This window comes from Monodon monoceros, unplaced genomic scaffold (genome assembly GCF_005190385.1).
Source record: "Monodon monoceros isolate NGI ecotype Baffin Bay Population unplaced genomic scaffold, NGI_Narwhal_1 Super_Scaffold_11, whole genome shotgun sequence".
In the NCBI taxonomy this organism is placed as follows: Eukaryota; Metazoa; Chordata; class Mammalia; order Artiodactyla; family Monodontidae; genus Monodon; species Monodon monoceros.
In genome coordinates this window covers 70,330,131-70,340,762 of record NW_021703767.1, presented here as the reverse complement: position 1 = coordinate 70,340,762, position 10,632 = coordinate 70,330,131, and the positions used below count along the sequence as shown (strand labels likewise).

The 10,632-nt window shown below is 44.6% G+C and overlaps 1 protein-coding gene across 4 annotated transcripts in view; it reads left to right on the top strand.

Moving 5' to 3' along the window:
- HEG1 (heart development protein with EGF like domains 1) overlaps window positions 1–10,632 on the top strand; it is a 123,791-nt gene that overhangs the window by 20,723 nt on the left and 92,436 nt on the right. For all 4 annotated transcript variants that reach the window (XR_003792278.1, XM_029213843.1, XM_029213842.1 and 1 more), the window contains exons 2-3: window positions 3,418–3,705; window positions 5,400–5,699. Coding sequence is in view for 3 of the 4 variants with exons in the window: in XM_029213843.1 (XP_029069676.1) it covers window positions 3,531–3,705; window positions 5,400–5,699 (475 nt within the window). In the remaining variant the exon portion in view is untranslated. The remainder of the gene's footprint in view (window positions 1–3,417; window positions 3,706–5,399; window positions 5,700–10,632) is intronic.

Below are 10,632 nucleotides of genomic sequence, written 5' to 3'. Positions count from 1 at the left end.
GTGTGTGTGTGTGTGTGTGTGTGTGTGTGTGTGTGTGTGTGTGTGTGGTTTGAGATATAATTTATATACCATAAAATTCAGCCTTTTAAAGTACAGGCATACCTCAGAGAGATTGTGGGTTCAATTCCAGACCACTGCAATAAAGCGAATATTACAATAAAGCAAGTCACACGAAATTTTTGGTTTCCTAGTGCATATAAAAGTTATGTTCAGGGCTTCCCTGGTGGCGCGGTGGTTGAGAGTCCACCTGCTGATGCAGGGGACGCGGGTTCGTGCCCTGGTCTGGGAGGATCCCACGTGCCGCGGAGCGGCTGGGCCCGTGGGCCATGGCCGCTAAGCCTGCTCGTCCGGAGCTTGTGCTCCGCGGCGGGAGGGGCCCCGGCGGTGAGAGGCCCGCGTACCGCAAAAAAAAAAAAAAAAGTTATGTTTAAACCATACTGTAGTATGTTAAGTATGCAATAGCATTATGTCTAAAAGATACAGTGTACGTATCTTAGTTAAAAACAATGCTGTTGGTACCAATAGACTTGCTTGATACAGGGTTACCAGAAAATTCGAATTTGTAAAAGATGCAGTATCTGTGAGACACAATAAAATGAGGTATGCCTGTATATAATTCACTCGGTTTTAGTGTATTCACAAGGTTCAGGACTACTTTTTTAAAAATTTTAATTTTATTGGGGTATACTTGATTTACAGTGTTGTTACTTTCAGGTGTACAGCAAAGTGATTCAGTTATACATATATATATACTCATTCTTTTTTTAGATTCTTTTCTCTTATAGGTTATCACAGAATATTGGGTTGAGTCCCCTGTGCTATACAGTTGTCCTTGTTGGTTACCTATCTTATGCATAGTAGTGTGTGTATGTTCATCCCAAGCTCCTGATTTATCCCCCATACGTTTCCCCTTTGACAACCGTAAGTTTGTTTTCGATATCTGTAAGACTGTTTGTTTTGTAAATAAGTACATTTGTATTATTTTTTAAAAATTAGATTCTAGGACTTCCCTGGCGATCCAGTGGTTAAGACTCTGCACTTCCAATGCAGCGGAGGCAGGTTCGATCCCTGGTCAGGGAACTAAGATCCCACATGCTGTGAGGCATGACAAAAAAAAAAAGATCAGATGCCACATATGAGTGATATCATATGATATTTGTCTTTCTCTGTCTGACTGACTTCCCTTAGTATGGTAATCTCTATAGGACCACTTTTAAACACACCCTTGGCTTGAGGTATAGACCACACAGGTATTGTGACTATGTGCTGCACCCTCACGTGAGGGCTAGCTTTATGCTTATAAGTTCTTGAGTGAGAGTTATTTTTCCAGATTCCCTTGCTGTCCTCTTCTGCAGGGCAGGTTTGTTTCTATTTGCCTTACATCCAAGGTATAGCCCTGGTCCTAACTTCATATAGGAGTTTCCTCTCAGACTCCCTCCTTAAGAATTTTGTCTCTCATCTCCTGCATCCCTGTGGCCATCAGAACAGAAGTTCAAGGTCACAAATATTGAGCAGGTGCCCCAGGGCAGCTGCCAGCTTCAGAGTTAGCTCAACTCTCTGAATTCGAACCCTCAGTTCATTTTTGACCTCACAAGATTTGTGTGCCAACTCAGCAATGCACTTAGAAGTATTTTTTTTTAAAAAAAAAACATTTTATTCAGCATTTTTAGTTGTTGTTAGTGCAGGGTTATTCAGGATACTGCAGGACTATTGTCTACCTTTTAGTTTTGTTTATAGAGTGCATTTTTCCTGCCTTCCATTTTTAGTCAACCCTCCAGGGAGACAACATGGTTCAGTGCTAACCATGTCCTGTCTTCATGTGGCCACTCTTTTCCTTTTGAAGACTGGAATTCCTTGAGCTGACTGGATCTTGGGATATCCATCCTTTGTTCCCTGAAGAAGGGGACGTGGCTACTTCCAGAGGCCCAGCCACGCTCACCATTGGCCAAGTCTCACACTCATCTTGAGGCTGTAATAGAGCTAAATACAGTTCCTTCCCTTTGCTCATGGCTTACCAGTTTTGGAGCATGGGTTTTAAGTCCCTTCTGCCTCCCCACAATCACTTTTTTTCTGGCTTCTTTTGAGAATAACTTCTCTCATTGTGCCAAGTTGACCAAGAGGGTAGGGAAGGCATCCTCAAATCCTTTCCCTTCCTCTTTGGAGGCCAGCTTGCCTTTGCAGCCCAGAGAGGAAGAACAAAGGTTACATGTGTCCATAACCCCAGAGTCCCAAGTTGAACTTGTGGACTTGGTGGCTGCCCCAGAAATACCCCTCCACATCCCATTTCTAGCTGATTGTGGACCTTGCCTGTCTGGGCCTGGGCCCCAGAGGAGCCCAGATGCCTAGGAAGCTCCCTCCTCCTTAGGAAGCTTCTGTTAATTATCACTTACAGGAAAAAGAATAGGAAGCATGAAAACAGTAATTCTCAAGGGGCTTGGAGAGGAAATGATTCCCTTAGGAAAGTGTGTCAGAATCTCTTTACGGAAGAATTTATAATCACCACCCCTCCAACTCCAGTAAGTGAGCCACTGCTTCAGGTTGGAGTGGACCAGCGTGGGGACAGTGTTGAGAACCATTGCTCTAGAATTGCACTGTCCATATAGCAGCCACTAGCCACATGTGGCTAGCCTGCTCTTGAAGTGTGGCCAGCAAAATACTCTCTGGATTTTAAAGATTTAATACTAAAAAAAGAATGCAAAATATCTCAGTAATTTTTATATCAATTACATATTGAAGTACCATTTTGAGTATGTTGGAGTAAATAAAATATTTTTTAAAGTTAATTTCACCCGTTTCTTTTTACTTTTAAAAATGTGGCTACTACAGAATTTAAAGTTACCTATGTGGCTTGCATTTGTGGCTTACTTTATACATCTCTTGGACAGGGCTGATCTAGAAGATAACTTGCTCCTTTGGGATTGTGTGTGTGTGTGTGTGCACCCATGTGCGTATGATATTTTGAGTTGAACTGTAGGTTCTGCCTGCAGGCTTTACTGGTCCGATGGTTGGACATTTTTGCCTGACTCGTATAGATAGAAGTGACTTCATTCATCCCTGCAGAGCTTTCTCAACAGCCCCCGATCCTAAGCAGAAAGAAAAATATCTTTCCCAAATGGGAAAATAAAAATGGGTTTTTTCAAGGACCCATGTGATCAGCAGTAACTTCAAATTGGTCTCTTTCTATCAATTTTCATCACTTATGCCACTTGTTATAAAATTTAACCCTATATAGTATTGTTGCTTCATAATTTCTTCCCCTGGATTGCAAGAATAATTACTGTTGGAAAAAAGAAAGGTGAGATCATTTTCCTTGAATCCACTTCTCCTGATATATCTGCTCATATACCTTTCCTGAAGGTTTACTTCTCTTTTCAGAAGCCAACAAGTCCTCACTGATCCATTTTCCTATTGTTTCAGCTGCTGTAAAAAACCACTGGCTAGAAAGCAACACTGAACAACCCCACACAGAAAATATTACCTTTGATCAGAATCAAGTGGACTTTTCAACAGTGGTCTCCAAAGAGGATGTGATGGTTCAGACCCCCAGGAAGAGCCACGCTTCTTCAGATGCTCCAGGAAACTTCACTCCACAAACTGAGACAGCAGCTACAGGAAGAAGTGACTCTTCAAGGAGGACAGATGTCACCATTTCCCCCGTTGGGCCTGAGAGAGCAGCTGCTCTGACTTCCCAGAGCAGCACCTTAGGTGAGTTTAGGCTGGTGACACTCATGTCATGCATGTATGTCCAGTCCTGGAAAACCTAATGTCTGCTGGCCTCTGCCTTCCCCCATCCTGAGCCGCAGTGCTCAGCCAAGGGTCCTGGGCCAGGGTGAACCAGACCTGTGCCTTAGGCTCCACCTGTGGCTCACTGTGGTTAACTGAGTTGTAAGCCTAGACCAGGTGAGGGTGCAGTTTTGCTGAGTGGCCTGACCAGTGCCATGGAATCTACATTCCATGGCCAGACTGAATCCACACAACAGCAGCAGTCCTGCCACACGCTGCAGTCTCCTAGGTCCCGGGTCTGGTGGGCTGCTTGGCCGCGTGTTTGTGTTAACGTAACTCAGATGGCTGTTCTCGCTGCGGTCCGCACAGCTCTGTGGTTTGCCATTTTTAGCAAAGGATTTCAAGAAGGGGCTGGGGCTGGATGAGCAGGATTTGATTGAGGAAGGGAAGACAAAGAAAGCTAGCACCAGCTAGTACCTACGCTGTACCAACGTCTCTCAATTCTCACAGCCAGTGGTGAGGTCACATTACTCTCATTTTAGGAATTCAGAAACTGAAGCTAGAGAAATTAATCAATCCAACGTGTGCAGGTCAAATAGTTAACAGGTTTCAGAGCTGAGATTTGTGCCTAAGCCTGTATTGGTGGGAAGGGTGGCTGAGAAGTGGGATGCCTGGACCATATGAGCAAAGATACAGAGGAAGGAAGAGAAGTGTGGCCTCTTCGTGGGTGGCAAGGCCAGCAGCCTCCCTCGGGGTGGGCATAAGTCACACACAGAGGAGAGGAGCTGCGGGTAGGACAGTCATGTGGGTGGGGTTAGGCACAATTACTGAGGACTTCGAAAACCAAGCAGTTTTGATTTGGTGTGGTGGGAAAAGTCACTGGAGGTTTTCGAACAGGCAGTGACATGATTAAAGTGAATTTGGGCAGGGTTCACTTGGCACGTGGGTATAAGATGTCTGGGGTGAGAGATGGGGCAGAAGGAACCTGGAGTCCAGGGGACCACCCAGGCAGACACAGAAATCCAGATACCAGGTGCTAACATGTGGCCTGCTGGCCTCAGGGATGGAGAGGAAGGGATTGGTGAAGACTTGATAAAATCGATACAGCTTGCTGATGTGATGGCCTAAAAGTAGAGGCTGAAGCCATCAAAGATGACCCCATGGTTTCACACCCTAGTGATGGGAGGTCTGGTTGGGGGACTCAATTCTGTAAAGAGTACATAGGACAGTGTTTAAAGTTCCATTCGTGAATGATGGATATAGAGCTTAGGAACTGCACGTGACGCAGCCTGGGTTTGTTGGTCATCCAGACAGTGGAAATTGTGTTTATGTTAAATTCAAGTGAATTCTGGGACCAACTTTGTGGAATGTGAGTGATGAGTCACGATGATCAGAAGCCCACCTCTGGTTCCTTATCGTCTGATACTTAGCTTCATTGTGCCCCTTTGCTGATAATTTTACCACAAAATGCAGAATCTTTGTTTGTGAGATCTGAAAACAGTCTTTGTCTTGGTTTGTGGTCTCTCCTTCAGGAGGTGATTTTTCATAGAATGAACAATGGCTCCTAATTTCTTCTCGTGTCTATTTTATAGAGGTCAGAGGTGAGCCCACTCAAAGATTGTTCAGACATTTGGAAGTCTGCTGGTGGAATTTTAATTGTTGCTGTCTGCTTTCAGCCTTGGGAAGGCATCGCCCGCCGTCCAGCAGTTCAGGGTCAGAAGGAAGAACCGCCCCTCCTCACACGGAAAGCGGAACATCCTGGGGTTCCCCGGCAAGGGGGCAGGGGCTCCCTGAAGAAGTGACTGTGCACACCCAGGTGGCTGCCACTTCAGTTTTGACCCAGTCTTCTCTTCCTGCTGTGGAGGGGGGAGAAGAGACCACACTCCCCAGGCAGAGAAATTCCTCAGGACCAGAGCTCTCCTGGCTGCCTCTTTCCAGGACACTGGCTCACTTCCCTCCCTCAGACCAGTCCGCATGTGAGTACTGCTATCCCAGCTGCACCCTCTGAAGTCATTCAGAACAGAAATAAATAGCCCCGGATAGCCAGCTAGTTACATGCTCATCACAGGGGCTAAGGGGCAAGGACTTTAAGCACCAATGCAAAGTATTGGTTCAAAGTACAACCTGCCCAATTTATCTCAGTGTTGAAGTTCATGTCTAAAATGTATTTTCTTTAACTGTATAAGGAGGAAAATAATAGTTGGTCTGGTGGCTGCTCTAGGCCTTTCCGTCCACCAACCCCTGCTTTTCCCGTCTCCCCACATATACACACATAACAAAGACTGAGTGCGGCTGGTGTGTGGTCTTGCACAAGGGGCTACGTTCTGGGGCGAATGAAATGGTGAACATTGTTTCATTTGATGAGGAGTTATATTTGTATTTCTTCATTATCGCAAAAATGTTTCTTTCAATGGCAAAGATAACATAGATAGACATTTTTCTGGGCATCATTTCCAAAAACTATACAGTAGGCAGGTGTTTGCAAGACTGCAGCAGTGGAGCGCTGGCCTCTCTGCATTCCAGCCCCTAGTCATCAGTTATGTCTCTGTGCAGGCCTTCCATCTCCACTGAGCCTTTTGTCAACCCTCTGAGCCTCTGTGCCGTGTACCTTGTCACACCAGCTTATCTGATGCCTTCTACCCAGATAGACTGTAATCCGCTTGAAGACACAGATTGTGTTTATTACTTCTCTTAGTTAGGTTCCCCTGCCCCACAGAGAGGTACAGTTGATGAGTAAGGGGATGAGCACGTACCCAAATATCACAGGGTTCATCCAGCCACAGGCCAATGTTGGAAACTCTGCCCACTCTTTCTCTTTTCCAAGGTTTTATACCGAGCCTGTGCGTGCTTCTTGTGTTTTCATCTCCATGCCATAGGGAGCAGGACAGAGAGGGTTGGAAATATTCTTGGGAAATAGGTGGCTTCAGAAATTGCCATTTCAAAATGTTCATAGGTCAGAGGTTTTTGGAAGTACTTTCCAAGACTAGGGGTTCAGGTTTACGTCATCAAAGCAAAAACAGAACCCAGAGGTCCTTTCTGGAATGCCTATTTAAAGCAGCCCATTCCCCTTCCGTATACTCTGTATACAGTTTCCTGCTGACTGGGTATATATGTAATTTATGATTCATATTTTTAGGAGATTGGTTTTTAAGATTATTCTTAAACATTGGTTAGATAGGATAAAAGCTACGATCCTTTCCAGCTTCAAAGTTCTGTGGTTCAGTGGTTTACAACCAGCTTTATGAAATGGTGGAAAGGAAGCATTTTCTAGGAAGCTAAACTTGATTCTGGTCAGGGTCATTTAATATTTATACTTTAAATTCAGCCCACTACTGTGGTATATATACTGTGGTATATTTGAAAATCAGCCTATGTTTCCAACTACTGGCCTTGACTCTGTAGTCACCTGTACTTTTTAACATTAAAAAAATAATTAGCCCTCCAATTCCTTGAGCACTCATTCTTTTAGAACCTCATACTTTTAATTTTTGAAGAGTTCTACCATATCGTTCCTCTTCCTTGAGTTTCACTGAGCATTTCTATTTCTTCTTAGTGAACTGGATGTTCTGTGCTAGGTAGGGTCCCACCTCCCTCTTAGATACTGGAGGGGGCTTTGTGTGCTGTTAAATGAAGGAATACCCAGGCATCCAGGACTGTCTGGATCTAGCCTGACAGCCCCTGCTCTCCTCCCCGCAGGGATGCAGAGGGGACATGAACGAGGATCTGAAGCCACACGGGAAACAAAGCTCTGCTTTATTTTTAATGCTGGGCTGGTCCCTGCTACCCTGCTAACCAGAGCTCCGGTGTACCTCCTACTTCCTCTAAAATCCAAATCTTGAGATTTAGATTTTCTGAGCACAGGATCTAGGAGCGCTAGGCATGCAGGCAGCAGTGCTGAGAAAGCCAGCAGGACTTGCCCGAGGCAGACCGGGAGTCACCCAGCCCAACTGGCCTCTCTGTAGGGAATCGAAGCCAAGAGGGAATGGGGTAGGGGCGTGCGCTTTGTGACACTTGGCTGCTCTGTCCACTAGTAAACGTGACCCAGTGAAAGTCGTGGCACTTGGACCAGTCAGATGAGTGATGCTTCTCACTAGGTGAGCGCTAGGATTCCAGCCAGGAGCCTGGCCTGGGGAGGATGGGAGTCCTTATTTGAAACATGAAGGGATTAGATCAGTTGATCCTAAAGATCCTTTCTAGTTCCAGCATCTGTTTTTCCAGACACATCAGCCTTTGTATTCGGTGACTCCTTTCACTTCTCATTCTGCTACATAGAAACATACACACAGCACAGCCTCTTCTGAGGCTCAGGTAGTCAGGGGTTACCTGCTTCCAAAAATAAATTACATGCTAATAAATGTATGTGTTAAAGCAGGTAAAAGCCCAGACAGCTAACTCAGATTTTAAAAAAGAGATCGGAAGCTGTTTGAAATCATTTTGCTTGCTGCTTTAGATCTTTCGTTGCTTTTTTTCCTTCTGTACTTTTTATATTTTCTATAATGACCATGTACTGTTTGATAATTAGGGGGAAAAGTAAGCAAAGCAACTAATAGGGGAAAAGTTCTCTTTTAAAGGCAAAAAGAGATATGTGTATGTTGAATTATGTGAAAATGGCTACAGTTGAGCACTGAATTTAGTACTGAGCTTCCTGGAAGCCAGGGCACAAAGGGAAACCGGGTGAAGCATGATATTATTGTCAGATAAAGTGAGTATACAATTTCACCCATAGGCTTCAGTGTTTTGGGGGCAGTACATTCTAAGAGGAATATTTATGTAAGGAATGTTGAGGCTCATAACAGAAAATGCCTTCAATTGCTGTTTTGTGGAAACTGTGCTGATGTTCTTTAAAAGTTGATATTTTCTGTCGATTCTCAATAGGAGCTGAGGGTGTATTAATGGATCTCAACTCATGGAAGTGTTTCTGTGGGTAGCTGAGCTAATGTGGTCCAGGTAAATTGCTTCGTGGTGATTTCACTTTGTAAAGGAAGAGGGTGTAAATAACTCAGAAGGTTGTAGATGTAGCCTATCTTTCCCAAACATCAGCCGCTCCTGCCAGATTTTTGGCAAGTTCTGGATAGCGGCCAAGCCACGGGTGAGCACTGTGATGCATGCCTGAGGCTCCAGTATGCTGTGTTGTGATGGGAGAGGGACCCGTATAGTTTTCTCAGAGGAGTAGGCGTTCCTTTCACCTCCTATTATAAAGATTAGGGAATTTAGGTTTTTTCTGCTCCCAAATGGATGGGCTTCCCATTTTTGAATGGCTGCTTCAAGGGTAGAAAATGAGCAAGGAAAGGCAATTATTAAATAATCAATAGTGCTGGTCTGCCGATTAGAAACATGGTACATTTCACCCTAGATGTATTTAGCAGGCGCCCATTTAACATAAGTGGTGACTGTAGGTTAGTTTGACCAAGCATTGTCTCCTCTAATTAAGAAGCACCAGCTCTACAGAAGTATGCACACTGCTTCATAGCTTTACTGTGAGGATGGAACAAGATTATAGATATAAAGTACTTACTTAGCACAATATATGGAGGTGTACATGAAGTAGTGGCACATCGTAACTGGTTAGTAAAAGGCAGTGCTTTTAATACTGATGATAATGAGATGGTGAAGCAGTGTTCCACAGAGCCCTCAGGGTCAGGGAAACCCTAGCCATTTTCCTTTTGTGACTTCCAGCAGTTGTAACTTTTACAATTGTATTTCTGAGGCCATTGCTTTGCTGGACAGGTATTCATGCTGAGTCCAATAAAACCTCACTGTGCATTGAATTCATGAAATAATGCAATTTACTGGGAATAAAAGTGTTTTGAAAGAGCGCTCAGCAATCTGATGAGGCTGTAATTGGTGGATATAGATGGTGGCTCTAATGAAGTTAGGCCTGAGAAGCTAAGTGGGCGAGTGGGGATTTGGGGCATGTCTGTGTTGTGCTTTCCTTTTTTTATACTGAACATTTTTTGTTTGTTTGTTTGTTTGTTTGGAGCAGAGAAAGGTTTGTTGCAGGGTCAAGCAAGGAGAATGGGTGGCTTGTGCTCAAAAACCCCAGGTCCATTTGTTCTTTTTGCGGTACGTGGGCCTGTCACTGTTGTGGCCCCTCCCGTTGCGGAGCACAGGCTCCGGGCACGCAGGCTCAGTGGCCATGGCTCACGGGCCGAGCCACTCCACGGCATGTGGGATCTTCCCGGACCGGGGCATGAACCCGCGTCCCCTGCATCGGCAGGTGGACTCTCAACCACTGTGCCACCAGGGAAGCCCCTCCCATGTTTTAATTACTAGTTTTATGGATTGCCTGCATCTTCCTTGTCTCCACGAAGGTCCAGTGACCAGACCTGTGGCCTATGTTCTAGGTATACCTGGTTTTATGGTTTTGTGCAAAAGTGAAAGGAACCTTTCTGTTTCCTGTGCTCTCCCTATATGTATATATTTGATATTTATTTGTGCTTTTGGTCATGATTGCACATTGGATTCATCTTCAGGGACCCGTTTATAATGAGAACTTCCTTTTTTCCTTTCCTGAGTCATAATTAACAATTTGAAGCCTTTCATTATATAGGTATAGAGAGTACTTTTTTAAAATTTTGGCTTGAAAAGGAAAAAAAGCACTCTTCCTTCTTACCTTTGGATCTTGCCCACTCAGCAAGCTTTCCTTCAGTTTATTCCTGTTTGGAATGAAGATTTCAATGTGCCCTTCTGGAGGTCATTTCTCAGGGTGTCCTTTGGAGAGTTCTTTGTGGAAGGGAGCACCAGCAAGCCACAGTACGTCTCAGGGCACACTGCGCATTTTGACCAGTGGTGTATAATTCAGTTCTTGAGGTTCTTGACGATTGATCCAGTGTCTGCCATCCATTTCATCAGAAAAGCTGTTCTCAACCTGAAGTCCTTGACCTCCTGGAGTAGTATGTGAGCTCGAGA